Source organism: Muntiacus reevesi, chromosome 4, assembly GCF_963930625.1.
Source record: "Muntiacus reevesi chromosome 4, mMunRee1.1, whole genome shotgun sequence".
NCBI lineage: Eukaryota > Metazoa > Chordata > Mammalia > Artiodactyla > Cervidae > Muntiacus > Muntiacus reevesi.
In genome coordinates, this window is record NC_089252.1 from 156,772,166 (window position 1) to 156,788,211 (window position 16,046).

The 16,046-nt window shown below is 36.8% G+C and overlaps 1 protein-coding gene across 1 annotated transcript in view; it reads right to left on the reverse strand.

Moving 5' to 3' along the window:
• REDIC1 (regulator of DNA class I crossover intermediates 1) overlaps window positions 1-16,046 on the reverse strand; it is a 77,957-nt gene that overhangs the window by 15,665 nt on the left and 46,246 nt on the right. The window contains 4 exon segments of the mRNA XM_065935090.1: window positions 351-411; window positions 10,681-10,741; window positions 12,443-12,512; window positions 12,722-13,245. Of these exon segments, the coding sequence (XP_065791162.1) occupies window positions 351-411; window positions 10,681-10,741; window positions 12,443-12,512; window positions 12,722-13,245 (716 nt within the window).

Here is a 16,046-nt window from a genome sequence, read left to right on the forward strand (position 1 = left end):
CATTTTATAAAAGATGAAGTTAATTTTAAGGGGCCAATTATGCAATATATTCTAAGATACTTATAAAATACATTTACTGGCAAAACTCTAAGAAAAAAACAAAACTTAAAATTTAACTGATTTCTGGGGATTTCTTCCGGTCCAGTGACTGAGTCCAGACTCACAGTGCAGGTGGTCTGGGCTTGGTCAGGGAACTAGATCCCACCTGCCTCACTAAAAGATCCTGTGTGCTGGAATTAATCCTGGAACATCCAAATTTAAAAAAGAAAAAGAAAAAAAGATTCAAAATTTAACTGATTTGTTGAAATGTTATTTTTAAAAGAATAAAATTCACTTATAGTTACACTGACAGGTTTTCTTAGTAGATGTTGTCCCGCCTTTGAAAGAACACAGTCCTCCTTCTATCAGAATCTAGAAGAAAAACAAAATTTTAACAGTTCCCACGTTTCTACCATAATATTTACTTATAGCTACCTTTTAACCACACCAATTCAACTTATAGCACTCGTCTTTCATATTACTTTAATTGAACAAAGATGATTATAAAACCACAAAGAAAAATTTACCTGTGATGAACAGAAATTGAAACAAAATTTAAACTGGTTTAGAAACAGAAAGCAACAGAACAGATATTTGCCAGGAAATAAATTACTGACAAAAAGGAGAGACTTTGGGTAATCTTAGTAAATGCAGTTGAAAAAAGACAAAGATATTAAAGCAATTTGGATATCTATTCCATTATTCTCTTTTTAATTTCTTAAGTTGGATATCAGTTCATTTAATTTCAGATTTTTTTTAAATAACAAAAGCTCTTAAAGGTATAAATTTTCTGTAGAATACACCACTGGTTTTGATTTTCATCAGTTTCTATGTAATTTGCATTTGCATTTTTTTTTCTTTTTCTTTGTTAAACTCCCAGTATTTCTTAATTTCCAACAAGGTAAGGGAGGTTAGGGCTTCCCTGATGGCTCAGTGGTAAAAAAGTCACCTTCAAGGCAGGAGACAAGGGTTCAATCCCTGGGTCAAGAAGATCCTCTGGAGAAGAAAATGGCAACCCACTCCAGTATTCTTGCCTGGGAAATCCCATGGACAGAGGAGCCTGGTGGGCTACAGTCCATGGGGTCGCTAAAGAGTTGGACATGACTTAGTAACTGAATAGCAACAACAAGAAGGGAAGTTAAGCATCTTTTGCTGCTGCTGTTCATCTCTACTTAAATGAATTTTTATTAGAGAATGTGGCTATGAATTTTTTCAAAGTAGAGGATCTTACAGTTTTTTATGGCTTACTATATGAATTATGTTTGTAAATGTACCATGGACTTATAGAAAATAAATATTCTCTGTTGGTAGGATATAGTTTTTTAGATAGATAGGTAGCATAAAAGAGTAACTGTCGAGCTGCTCACTGAACCTGTTTCTCTTAGGCATATACCTAAACTTCATTTCTTAGCCTTCCTTGGAGTTGATCAGACTGAGCTATTTAAGTTCTACTCATGGGCAAAAGTGGTGCACACCAATACCAATCTCGGCTATAAAATTTTTCTCCATAATCCTCCATTTTCTTTCCCCTCTGATATCAACATACAGTGCAAACATGGAAGCCTACCAGTTAAAGACAGCAGAGTCCCTACCAGCTCAGGGTCCTGAATAACTTTATAGAGCACAGCGTCTTCTCTAACCCTATTATTTAACCATTTTAAAAAGTCTTGTATATTCAGTTCTTAACACATTCAAGCTCCAAATGTGCACCAGAAACCCACAAGCTGAAAAAGCTATACTCCTATGCAAACTTCAGATCTGCTGATAGAGAATAATAGAAAAAGAAGATCAGACCAAATAGAAAAAAAAAAAAAAAAAAACCTTAATAATTCAAGGAATTTCCCCCATCCTCCAGTTCAGCAAGTGTTCATAATTGGTATGGATCAATAAGTTTCTGTCTCCTCTTCCCTTTTCTAAATGGGCATTTTAGTGCATTTATACTGTGCTTGCCCTCCTACAATTTCCTTCATATATATATATATTTTTTTTTCCTGTCTTTATTTCCAACCTTTATTATTATTGTTCTACATGTTCCCTGAAAAATATGTAGATTTTTTTCTTCTCAATTTGATATTCCTTGAATCTTGGTAAGAAAAATCAGTCTTTTTATAAAACTTAGTATATTAATTGCTAAGCAGGATTCATTCCTTACATTTTATGTTTACTGTTTGTATAGAAGTGTTATTTCACTTTCTTCCCACCTTGTTCTACTGTGATATCCACACTCTTTTATATTCTGATGTTCTTCCATCTGTCTCCATTTCTCTGGTGATTAGCTTCTCATTTTAAACAAACATATTTAAACTGTATTCCTCCACTATTTCAAAATTTCATAGGCTGCAGTTAAAGATGGCAATGTAGGAGGATTCTGAACTCACTTCCTTCCATGGACACATTGAATCGAAGCTACATACAGAACCATTTCTTCCAGCCCCACTCCCGCATTCCCCCACCCCCCAACTGAATCCCCAGTTCAGTTGCTTAGTTGTATTTGACTCTTTGCCACCCCATGGACTGCAGCATGCCAGTTTTCCCTGTCCATCACCAACTCCCAGAGCTTACTCAACTCATGTCCATCGAATTGGTAATGCCATCCAACCATCTCATCTTCTGTTATCCCCTTCTCCTCCTGCCTTCAATCTTTCCCAGCATCAGGGTCTTTTCCAATGAGGCAGTTCTTTGCATCAGGTGGCCTCCAGGTATTGGAGTTTCTGCTTCAGCATCTGTCATTCTAATGAATATTCAGTACTGATTTCCTTTAGGACTGACTGGTTTGATCTCCATACAATCCAAGGGACTCTCAAGAGTCTTCTCCAACAGGACAGTTCAAAAGCATCAATTCTTTGGCACTCAGCTTTCTTTATAGTCCAACTCTCACATCCATACATGACTACCGGAAAATCCATAGCTTTGAATATATGGACATTTGTCAGTAAAGTGAGTGAATGAGTGAAAGTGGTTCAGTTGTGTCCGACTCTTTGCAGCCCCATGGACTATACAGTCCATAGAATTCTCCAGGCCAGAATACTGGAGTGGGTAGCCTTTCCCTTCTCCAGGGGACCTTTCTAATCCAGGGATTGAACCCAGGTATCCCACACTGCAGGCAGATTTTTTACCATCTGAGCCACAAGGGAAGCCCAAGAATACTGGAGTGAGTAGCCTATCCCTTCTCCAGCGGATCTTCCCAACCCAGGAATCGAACCAGAGTCTCCTGCATTGCAGGCGGATTCTTTATCAACTGACCTATCAAGGATGTCCTGGCACAGTGATGTCTCTGAATTTTATTTCCTTGGGCTCCAAAATCACTGCAGATGGTGACGGCAGCTGTGAAATTAAAAGATGCTTGCTCCTTGAGTGAATAGCTATGACCAATCTAAACAGCATATTTTTATCCAAGGAGCAAGTATCTTTTAATTTCACAGCTGCAGTCATCATCTGCAGTGATTTTGGAGCCCAAGAAAATAACATCTCACACTATTTCCATTGTTACCCCATCTTTTTGCTACGAAGTGATGGGACTGGATGCAATGATCTTTGTTTTTTGAATGTTGTATTTTAAGCCAACATTTTCATTTTCCTCTTTCACTTTCATTAAGAGGCTCTTTAGCTTTTCTTTGCTTTCTGCTGTAAGGGTGGTGTCATCTGCGTACCTGAGGTTACTGATATTCCTTGGATATCTTCATTTCATCTTGTGCTTCATTCAGCCCAGCATTTCACATGATGTTATCTGCATATAAGTTAAATAATCAGAGTGACAATATACAACTTGGATGTACTCCTTTCCCAATTTGGAAACAGTCCATTGTTCCATGTCCTGTTCTAACTGTTGCCTCTTGACCTGCATACAGATTTCTCAGGAAGCAGGTCAGGGGGTCTGGTATTCCCACCTCTTGAAGAATTTCCCACAGTTTGTTGTGATCCACACAGTCAAAGGCTTTGGTATAGTCAATAAAGCAAAGGTATATGTTTTTCTGGAACTCTCTTGCTTTTTCGGTGATCCAGCGGATGTTAGTAATTTGATCTCTGGTTCCTCTGCCTTTGCTAAATCCAGATTGAACATCTGGAAGTTCCCAGTTCACATAGTGTTGAAACCCGACTTGGAAAAATTTGAGCATTATTTTGCTAGTGTGTGAGAAGAGTGCAGTTGTGTGGTAGTTTGAGCATTCTTTGGCATTGCCTTTCTTTGGGATTGGAATGAAAACTGACCTTTTCCAGTCCGATGGCCACTGCTGAGCTTTCCACATTTGCTGGCATATTGAGTGCAACACTTTCACAGCATTATCTTTTAGGTTTTGAAATAGCTCCACTGGAATTCCATCACTAGCTTTGTTCATAGTGAGGCTTCCTGAGGCCCACTTGACTTCGCATTCCAGGATATGTAGCTCTAGGTGAGTGATCACACCATCGTGGTTATCTGGGTCATTCAGAACATTTTTGTATAGTTCTTCTGTGTATTCTTGCCACCTCTTCTTAATAACTTCTATTTATGTTAGGTCCATACCATTTCTGTCCTTTATTGTGCCCATCTTTGCATGAAATGTTCCCTTGGTATCTCTAATTTTCTTGGAGAGATCTCTAATTTTTCCCATTCTATTATTTTCCTCTATTTCTGTGCATTGATCACTTAGGAAGGCTTTCTTATCTTTCCTTGCTATTCTTCTAGAACTAACACCAAAAAAAGATGTCCTTTTCATCATTGGGACTAGAATACAAAAGTAGGAAGTCAAGAGCTACCTGGAGGTACAGGCAAGTTTGGCCTTGGAGTACAAAACGAAGCATGTCAAAGGATAACAAGAGTTTTGCCAAAACAATGTATGGGTCATAGCAAACACCCTCTTATAACAACACAAGAGATGACTCTACACATGGACATCAGCAGATGGTGAAAATCAAAATCCAATAGACTATATTCTTTGCTGCTAAAGATGGAGAAGCTCTATACAGTCAGCAAACAAGACCGAGAGTTAATTGTGGCTCAGTTCATGAACTCATTTATTGCAAAATTCAGACTAAAATGAAGAAAGTAGGGAAAACCACTAGACCATTAATGTATGAACTTAATCAAATCCTTTATGATTATACATTGAAAGTGACAGATTCAAGGGATTAGGTCTGGTAGACCAAGTGCCTGAAGAAATATGGATGGAGGTTCCTGACTTTGTACAGGAGGCAGTGATCAAGTCCATCCCCAAGAAAAAGAAGTGCAAAAATGCAAAATGGTTGTCTGAGTATGCCTTACAAATAGCTGAGAAAAGAAGAGAAGCAAAAGGAAAAGGAGAAAAGGAAAGATATAGCCATCTGAAAGAAACTAGCTAAGAGCCAAATTGAGGAAATGTAAACGTATTTGCTAAATGAGAAAAAAAAACACTACCACCTCACATTGAGGCAGGTAGGACAGGCTGAGATCAGTCTTAGATTACTCTGAGACACCACAAACCTCACCCCAGGTGCAGCAACCCACAATCAGGAAGGAACCTACAACTGAAAGTGTCTTCATTAAGAGCTAATGATTTAAACCTTATATTTGATTCCTGAACTTCTAAGACCTATATCTGAGAGATGAGCCTCCCAAATATCAAGCTTTGAAAGCCAGCAGTCTGTGTCCATGAGATCCAGTTTTCAAAGGGTTTACACAAGCTCCGTGTGACTACTCTCTAGGGCTTAGCATACAGGCAGCCTACTGACACACTCAGTCTTTCTGTGAAAGAAGCCTATTAGTTTATCTTCATAGATGTGGCCTTAAGGAAGGTTTCTGATTAAATTCACATCTAAGGGCAGGCTGTAATTCTCTCCAGGGACCTCAGGATCTAGGCATTATCTTCATGCTCCTTCTGCTCTGATCTAGGTCACCAGTATCTCCCAGAGATGAGATTATACACACAGCTGGTACCCTAGCTTTTGTGGTTTCCATCCTTTGTCTGCCTGGCTCTGGCAGCCAATGCATCTTATACTCAGAGGTCCTGTAGCACTATAACAAGTGGAGAAATAGTCCTCAGACAGTCATTTCCCTCAGAGCAGAGCACAGAGGCAGCAGACTGAAACATATCCTCAATCTTTCTGTGAAAGAGGCCTACTTGTTTATCTGACATCTTCAGCCTCAGGGACAGGATTCTTATTTGACAACACTTTTAGAGGCATACTGAAATCCTTTTCGAAGACCACAGAACTCAGCAGGTGCCATTTTGCCCTTTCCTTCTGCCAGATTCTAAGCTGTCACAAAGAATGTTACCTGCCATATCAGTAAACAAGGATGTTGCAGCCATCAAGACATCAGCTAGTGCAGCCTCCTCTGCCCCCTTCACCTATGGGTGCACCCTGAGGAGATTCAGGATGAGAGAAAACAGGATACTGGACTTAGATAGTTAAGGTATATATCAAAGAGATTATTTTAAGAAGCCCAGCACTTGCTTCTTCTCACACATGGACGAGTGCTATGTTCATTAACTTGAGATGTCTGGTTTTTAATTCACAGTAATCCTTTGATGCTCAGACTGTTTGCCACTTTTGTAAAAATACCTGTATATCCTGACTACTCCCTTACCTTGAAGGAACAGTTCCTTGGAGCTATCTCAGAGACTGTCCCGTGGGCAAAAGACCCTAGTATGCCTGCTCAAAACCCCACCCCCCCAAAAAAACCACGTAATTCTCAACTTTCAGGATGTGATTTTTTTTTTTTCAGTTGACACTGGTATCTCCCAGAAAAGAGCTTGTGCACACATCTGGTACCCTGATTTTTGAGGCTGCTGCCCAAAGGACATGTCCCTTGATATCCTGGCTCTGGTGGCCAGTATGGCTTGTGTTCACAGGCTTAACAGGTGTTGTTGGTGGTGTAGTCACTAAGTCATGTCTGACTCTTGCGACCCCGTGGATCATAGCCTGCTAGCCTCCTCTGTCCATGAGATTCTCCAGGCAAGAATACTGCAGTGGGTTGCCATTTCCTTCCCCGGGGTTCAACAGGGTGTTTGAGAATTGTTTCTTTGTTCAACAGGGTGGCAGCAAATAAAGAAAAACTCTCAACTGGTTATCACACCAGGTCTCAGTATAGAAGGGGCAGACAGAAATCTACATTTCAAAGTCTTCTCATGAAAGAGGTATATTTACATACCTTATAAGCTATTGGCTGAGGGTCCAGCTTCAAATCAGACTAAACCTATATTTTGGCAGGTTTTGGCACATCCACAGCTAGGAGCCACTTAAAGTAAATTAAGATGCTTGGACAACCACAAAGATTTGAGAGACAACCAAGACCTAGGGCAAGGCTGAAACATAGTGATCATCACTTACATGAAGCCACTCCTTCAAGACTATGAGAGGCAACTTTCTTACCTAATGCATGAAAACCAACAGAGTGTTAGGAAAATGAAGAAACAGAAGAATATTTTCCAGATGAAAGAAAAAGATAAAACCTTAGCAAAAAAAACCTTAATGAAATGGAGGTAACTGATTTACCTTATACCTTACAAAACAACAGACAAAATAATTGATTACTGAGGTCAGGAGATCAACACGTGAACAAAGTGAGATTTCAACAAAGAAACATAAATAAAGGAAAATACCAAACAGAAATCAGAGCTTAAGAATACAATAACTGGACCTAAAAATACGATAGAAAGCTTCAACAGAAGACCAGAGTAAGGTGAATAAAAGATCAGAAGACCGAAAATAGGGAAAGGAACCTATCCAATCAGAGTAGCAAAAAAAGATAAAGGAATGAAAAAGAGTGAAAATATAAAAATACAGTAAACGACTTATGGGACACTACCAAGTGGACCAATATTCGCATTACAGGAGTCCAAAAAAGAATAGAAAAATTAAAAAGGGCAGAAAAATGACTTGGAAAAAAAATAGTCAATAACTTCCCTAACATGAGAAAGGAAACAGCCTTCCAAACAGAAAAAGACAATACAGTTCCCAGTAAGATGAATCCAAAAAGACTCATAAAGACATTAACTTATCAAAAGTTAAAAACAAGGAGAGAATCTTAGAAGAAGCGAGAGAAAAACAACTTGTTACATACAAGGGAACCTTCATGAGACCAGTAGCAGGTTTTTCACCATAAACTTTTCAGTCCAGTTCAGTGCCATGATCTCAGTTTTCTGAATGTTGAGTTTTAAGCCAACTTTTTCATTCTCCTCTTTCACTTTCATCAAGAGGCTCTTTAGTTCTTCTTCGCTTTCTGCCATAAGGGTGGTGTCACCTGCATATCTGAGGTTATTCATATTTCCCCCGGCAATTTTCATTCCAGCTTGTGCTTCATCCAGCCCGGCATTTCGCATGATGTACTGTGCATATTAGTTAAATAAGCAGGATGACAATATACAGCCTTGATGTACTCCTTTCCAATTTGGAACCAGTCCGTTTTTCCAAGTCTGGCTCTAATTTTGCTTCTTGACCTGCATACAGGTTTCCCAGGAGACAGATAAAATGGTCTGATATTCCCATCCCTTTAGAAAATTTCCACAGTTGATTGTGAACTACAGTCAAGGGTTTTAGTGTACTCAATGAAGCAGAAGGAGATGTTTTTCTGGAATTTCCTTGCCTTCTCTGTGATCTAGCGAATGTTGGCAATTTGATCTCTGGTTCCTTTGCCTTTTCTAAATCCAGCTTGTACAACTGGAAGTTCTAAGTTCACATACTGCTGAAGCCTAGCTTGAAGGATTTTGAGCATTACTCTGCTAGCATGTAACATGAATGCAACTGTATGGTAGTTTGAACATTCTTTTAGGTGGTAGGTTGGGTTTTTTTTTTGAGATTTTTCTTGCTTCCTGATGAAGTCCTGTATCACGGTAAACTTCCCTCTCAGAACTGAGATTTTAATTATATGTCTTACTGTGAGTCTGTTTGAATTCATCTTATTTGGAACCCTCTTTGCTTCCTGTCCCTGAACATCTATTTCCTTCTTTAGTTCTGGGAATTTTTCAGTCATAATATCTTCAAATACATTTTCATTAACCTTCTCTCTCTCCTCTTCTGGCAGCCCTATGATGTGAATGTTGACACCCTTAACGTCATACTAGTGATCTCATAGATTGCGTTCAATTTTTTCTTCATTTGTCTTTCTGTTGTTCTGATTTAGTGATTTCCATTATACTAAATTCCAGATCATTTATGCATTCTCCATCATTTAGTCTGCTATTCATTCCTTCTAGTCTGTTTTCTTCTTTATCTTAGATACTGAATTATCTTTTTTTAATGAATTTTTAAATATTTTCTAGATCCTTGTTAAAATGACCAATGTTTAGGTGAATTATTTTCCCTAATTCAGTTAAGTTTTATTACTGGTGTTTTGAATTATTTATCCATTAAGTTGTTTATTTGTTTCATTATTTTTTCAGAGCCTTTCTCTTGCTCTTTCAATTGAGAGTAGTTTCTCTGCTTTTGTATTTCATTTAACTTTCTATGCCTCTGAATTTAGGTGAAATATTTGCCTACTGTGGTCTTGAAGGGGTATTTCTTATCTGGGAGCATCTGTATGCAGACTGCATGTGCCCAATGCCTTTGGTGGGATGACTGGATTGGATGTGGATGCTAGCATGTCTTTCTTCAGGTTGTGCTGGAAGTGATCACCTTGGCAGGGGGTGTTGCTAAAGACAGAGGCACTAGAGCCTGCTCAGGGTTCTAGGGCCTGGACTTCCTCTCTGAAGCAGGACTTCCTCTCAGCTCAGCGGGCCATCACTGCCATGTCAGGGGCAGGGTCAAGTTGCTACAGTAGAAGCTCTGGGGGTTATTTTTTCATTGTCATTTATGTCAAGTTAATTTCTTATTTTCTTTTTTATTTCACCATCAGCTCATTGGTTCTTTAGTAGCACATTTTTAAAAAATTTTTAATTGAAGGATAGTTGCTTTATAATCTTATGTTAATTTCTTTAGTGCAACCACGTAAATCAGCCATAAATATATATATATATCTATATATCTCTATATATCTATATCTATATATATCTGCCCCCCCGCCAGAGTTTTCCTCCCACTCCCTCATCCCAGCCCTCTAGGTCATCACAGAGCATCAGGCTGGACTCCCTGTTTTATATACAGCACATGTTTCAGTCTAAATGTAATCAATTTTTCTCATCATTCTTTCTGTGATTTCTCAATTTGTAATGTATATTGAAAAGATGTTTGAAACATTAATAATTACTATCCTGTTACATTTTTTGAGGCTGGTTTCATGTCTTAGTATATGGTCTATCCTAGAGAATGTTCCATGCACTCTTAAACAGAATGTGTATTCTTTTGTGAATGAATGATTCATACACCCTTTTAATGAGCAGGTATTATGACTTAAGTAACCAATGTTTATATAAGTTTCAGTATTCTTAAATATATAACTATATTCACCTTTAGCACATTTAAACCTGTAAAGAAATTTATCTTGGAATAAATTTTAAAGCATTTACAGAAAGAACTTTAAATGCATCTATATTGGTTTCAAATAAGGCACACTACAGTTTCTAAAATGTTGTTAATTTTATTTCTAGATCCAAGCCATAATTTTCCCAAAGTAAAAAAAAAAAATGTAAAAAGGTTACCCCAAACAGAAATTTTTCAGAAAGAGCTAACCAAAATTAATTTCAAATACTAAGATATGACATGATAATACAACTCACTTAACTGGAAAGAAAATGTAAGATTATACTTTACCTCACCAACTCCAAAGTCCTGTGATTTCTCAGAATGCAATTCTTCCAAAGGAATATTGCCACTAAGGGTTATAAATAAGACAGTATTAGAATGTGCTTTAATCCCTCTGAAATTACTGTTCTAAATTATGACTCCCAAAGTTGATTAAAGGTCAGAATTATAAGGGAAGTGAAGTCACTTAGTCGTGTCCAACTCTTTGTGACTCCATGGACTGTAGACTGCTAGGCTACTCTGTCCATGGGATTCTCCAGGCAAGAATACTGGAGTGGGTTGCCATTTCCTTCTCCAGATTATAAGGGAAGCTTTTAAAAATAAGAATTCATAAGCTCTATCTTAAGGAGTCTATATGTAGGTCAAACTTGACATTTTCTATTTTAAAAACACCCTCAAGTGATAAGTATCTGCACACAGGGTTGAGAGCCATATTCTAAATCATTTTCATGAAGTATATTTTAAAATTCAAGTTTTAACATTCTATTTTTCATTCATGAGACTGAATATTTGGAAGTTTTTACAATGAAGAACCTAAGTTGATTTTATTAAATGGTGAATCTCTTTTTTAATTAATTTGTGCCAGTCCCATAAAAATGGCATCCGATATTCTTTGTATTAATAGATATTTTACATATTTCTTAAGAAAGTATTCTCAAAATAAAAATCTATTCTAATTCATGATTTTCAATTATCAAGACTGAAAATAAATAATAAATAAGTAAATCATAACTATTACCATGAAAGTTAAGCTCATTCTGAACCAAGTTTTCTTTAATTATCTATAATATCAGTCCTATAAATTGTTGATATGCTTGCTTATGCTATTAACCTTTGACTTCTATTACTCCCTCATATGAGTCTGTATTAACCAAGCAAATTTCCCATGAAGAGCTGCCAAAATGTAGAAAATATGCTTATCATGCCAGTCAGCATTCCTATATATGTCATCCTTCTATTTCTTACTATAAATTAATAAATTGACATTCTGGAGGGTAAATAAACTTGCTGAACACATAAATCAGTTTTTTCAAATCAACTAATGCTATAAGGAGTTAACTAACACAACTAACACTAGAAGGAGATCCAACCAGTCCATCCTAAAGGAGATCAGTCCTGAATATTTACTGGAAGGACTGATGCTGAAGCTGAAACTCCAATACTTTGGCCACCTGAGAAGAAGTGACTCACTAGAAAGACCCTGATGCTGGTAAAGATTGAAGGCAGGAGGAGAAGGGGATGACAGAGGATGAGATGATTGGATGGCATCACTGACTCGATGGACATGAGTTTGAGAAAGCTCCAGGAGTTTGTGATGGACAGGGAAGCCTGGCGTACTACAGCCCATGGGATTGCAAAGAGTCGGGACACGACTGAGCGACTGAACTGAACTGAACACTATGACTTAGATATTTTTGCACTGGTTAATATGAGGACCAAATTATCAACTAGGGTGATATTACCAAGGTTCTGACAACTGATTTTTTAAAAATATTTATTTATTTGGCTGCACCAGGTCTTTAGTTGCAGCAAGCAAACTCTTAGTTGTTTTATGTGGAGTCTAGTTCCCTGAGGAGGAATTGAATCCGGACCCCCTGCATTGGGAGCATTGAATCTGAGCCACTGGACCACCAGGGAAGTCCCTGACAACTGATTTCTAAGTCCAGTCTGCCCACCCTAAGACAGCAATATGTCTACTTCACTTTGTATCCTTCAAAATGCATTATTTTAGACCCCAATTTGCATTACTTAGATTCATCTAAAAACTTACATATGGTTCACTGAATATTTCTGTATTTTTTCCTGGTATATCTTCTCTTGGTAATCACTTTCAAATTTTCCTTTAAAAATAAAATTATGCATTGAAATAAAACTTTAGCATGACCCATATAAAGGGATGCCACTGGTCTACAATGTCATATAATGTCATCCTATTTTTAATTTCATATTCCTCCAAACACACACACACACGCGTGCACACACATATTCATTAAAACTAAAAACAAAAAAAATCCAACAGATAATTACATTTTTCATATGTAACACCAACCTTTTTTATTAGAGCTGGCTGAATAAAAATCTTTCTCAAAAGATGTACTAAAATTATTTCTTTCATTATTCTTGTACTCTTTCTGGCAAATCTTGTTTGGCTGACACTTTTCTGAATGACTTGATATTTTAAAAGTAGAATTACTAAAACCCAACTCTAGATCTGTAAAGATACTTTTAATGTGGCTACCAGTGAAATGGTTTTTATCAGACTCAATGACTACACACGTATCTCGTGTATTATCATAACCATACTTGTCAAAGGTTTCCTTTATCTTCTGTTGGTCTATGTTTAATAAATTGATCATATTTTCACTAATAAAAGAGTCACAATTATCTGATAGAAGGGTGAAGGTTTGCTGGTTCATATCTTCATTTGAAAACTTTTTTTTATTTTCTTTCCAAATATGTCGTAATGAGTTATTTTCAGTAATGAAGTCCGTCTGTCTTCTCTCATCCATGCTTCTACAATCTTCACCTACAACTACAGTAGGTGTCCTTGTAAGGAAGTTTCTAGTTCCTGGACTTTAGGATAAATAAAAACATATTTAGCAAGAAAAGAACAGGGCATTCTCATTCAGAAACACCTGAGGCTAAATTCTTACAGAATATATTGAGTAGCTATTAACATTTAAGCAGACCATGTTTACATTTTAAAAATTTAAATAAATGATATTGCCTTGAGTGGAAATTTGTTTAATATGCTATCTTAGTATCTTAGTGAGTATAAAAATAATCTACACTTAATTTTGTACTTCAACATGAAATACTAGTATTCGGTTCAACTTATATGAACAAAACAAAAGATGACTAATCCCATAATAATGTCTATGGAATAACCTAGACAAACTCTGAACATAAATGCTGCTTCATTTAAATAAAGAAAGGTATTTTGAAGACTATGCAGGGAAGACAATTATCCTTAGTGTTAAAATGTCAAATAAAATTGTTGTAAGAACATTCTATCAGATATTTCTCAATCTAACAAGGACCTCAACCTAACAAAATCTCTCTCAAGTTCCCAAGGAAGACCAATATACATACAAATGTATACATAAGTACTGACAATAAATCCAAGAGAAAAAATTAATTAGAAAAAAAGATCTGACTAAGTACCTTGCAAATTCCCATCTAATGCAGAAATCATAATTCTAAACTATGTCCAATTTATATAAAAGAATCAAAACTATCATGGAAAGTAACTGGAAATCACGATATTCTGAATTTTGTTGCCTTGAGTATCTACAAATTTACATAGGATTGGCTTTTTTCCAGAGATTAGAGATACCAACTAAAACTATGATTGAGTTCCAATTTTATTTTTAATTAACATACTACTCTGTTCTAGGCAGTGAGTGTGTCGTATTGTGGACAGAGAGATAAAATATTTTACTATTAAGGTATTAAGAAGAGAGAGGTGTTTTGTCCATGAATGCTCTTAGGTCATGATCCTACATTATTTCTCAATATGGGTCTTACTGGTATTTGGGGTGGAATAATGTTACTCTGTTATACCAAAAGACATAACCTATGGTATGCAGTAATATACACTATCAACACCAGAGAAAATTCTGTTACTCTAAATGAGAAAATAGATTTAAAAGCACTGCATAAGTTAGAAAGCATACTACAAATGCAAATCATCATTCTAAACATTTGCAAAAATGTGCCAGAATTGAAAGAGACATGTGTACCCCAATGTTCACTGCAGCACTGCTTATAATAGCCAGGACATGAAAGCAACCTAGATGCCCATCAGCAGATGAATGGATAAGGAAGCTGTGGTACATATACACCATGGAATATTACTCAGCCGTTAAAAAGAACACATTTGAATCAGTTCTAATGAGGTGGGTGAAATTGGAGCCCATTAGACAGAGTTAAGTAAGCCAGAAAGATAAAGACCAATACAGTATATATGGAATTTAGAAAGATGGTAACGATAACCCTATATGCAAGACAGAAAGAGAGACACAGATGTACAGAACAGACTTTTAGACTCTGTGGGAGAAGGTGAGGGTGGGATGTTCTGAGAAACTAGCATTGAAACAAGTATACTATCAAGGGTGAAACAGATCACCAGCCCAGGTTGGATGCATGAAACAAGTGCTCAGGGCTGGTGCACTGGGAAGACCCAGAGGGATGGGATGGAGAGGGAGGCGGGAGAGGGGATCGGGATGGGGAACACATGTAAATCCATGACTGATTCATGTCAATGTATGGCAAAAACCACTACAATATTGTAAAGTAATTAGCCTCCAACTAATAAAAATAAATGGAAAAATAAATAAATAAAAATTAATAATTAATAAAAAGAAAATAAAAAGAGTTACAGATGTATAGAACAGACTTTTGGACTCTGGGAGAAGGCCAGGGTGGGATGATCTGAGAGAATAGCATTGAAACATGTATGTTATCAACTGTGAAACAGATCGCCAGTCCAGGTTTGTTGCATGAGACAAGTGCTTAGGGCTTGTGCATTAGGATGACCCAGAGGGATGGAATGGGGAGGGAGGTGGGAGGGGTCTTCAGGATGGGGAACACATGTGAATCCATGGCTGATTCATATCATTGTATGGCAAAAACCACTACAATATTGTAAAGTAATTAGCCTCCAACTAATATAAATAAATGAAAAAAAAAATCTACCTGTGAATAATTTTGGAAGCCTTCCATAAAAACTAAAAAAAATTATTAGCAGCTGATTTAGTGCATTTATGGGACATGGGCAATTTCAATATATCATCACATTGATTTTTCCATATAACCATGAACGAAAGATGCTATTGCTAGTCTAGATGAGGTAGACAAAATGTCAAAAGATATAAGTAAGTTAGCTACAGTCTCATGACTAATAAGTAAGAGATCTATTTTTCAAAATAAGTTTGACACTAACGTATAATGTCTGTATTTTTAACAATTTATTTTAAAATCTATATTTGCAAACAAAACACATCTCTGTTAAACTGTCTCTAGTTGAGTGAGTCAGATGAAGGGGATTCATCACCTTGTCAGTTCTGTCTCCTTTGATTGTCAAAACTTCTCTTAAGTATTGACCAAGAATGTACTTTTTAACATTTCTCTAATTTCTCCAGAGTTATTTTTAGAAGAACCCTAGACAAAATTGATCTTATGCCTCTTTTGCATCCAATATTTGGAGATGATTTAGACTAAACTTCAGTCATTATCATTTAGACTAAAATTTAAAATACCCAGTTCTGAATAATTTCTTCTTACATTAGAAGGTTTCTAGGCCCTTTCAATTCCCTAGCCACTGTCAGTTCAGTTGAGTCACTCAGTTGTGTCCAACTCTTTGCGACCCCATG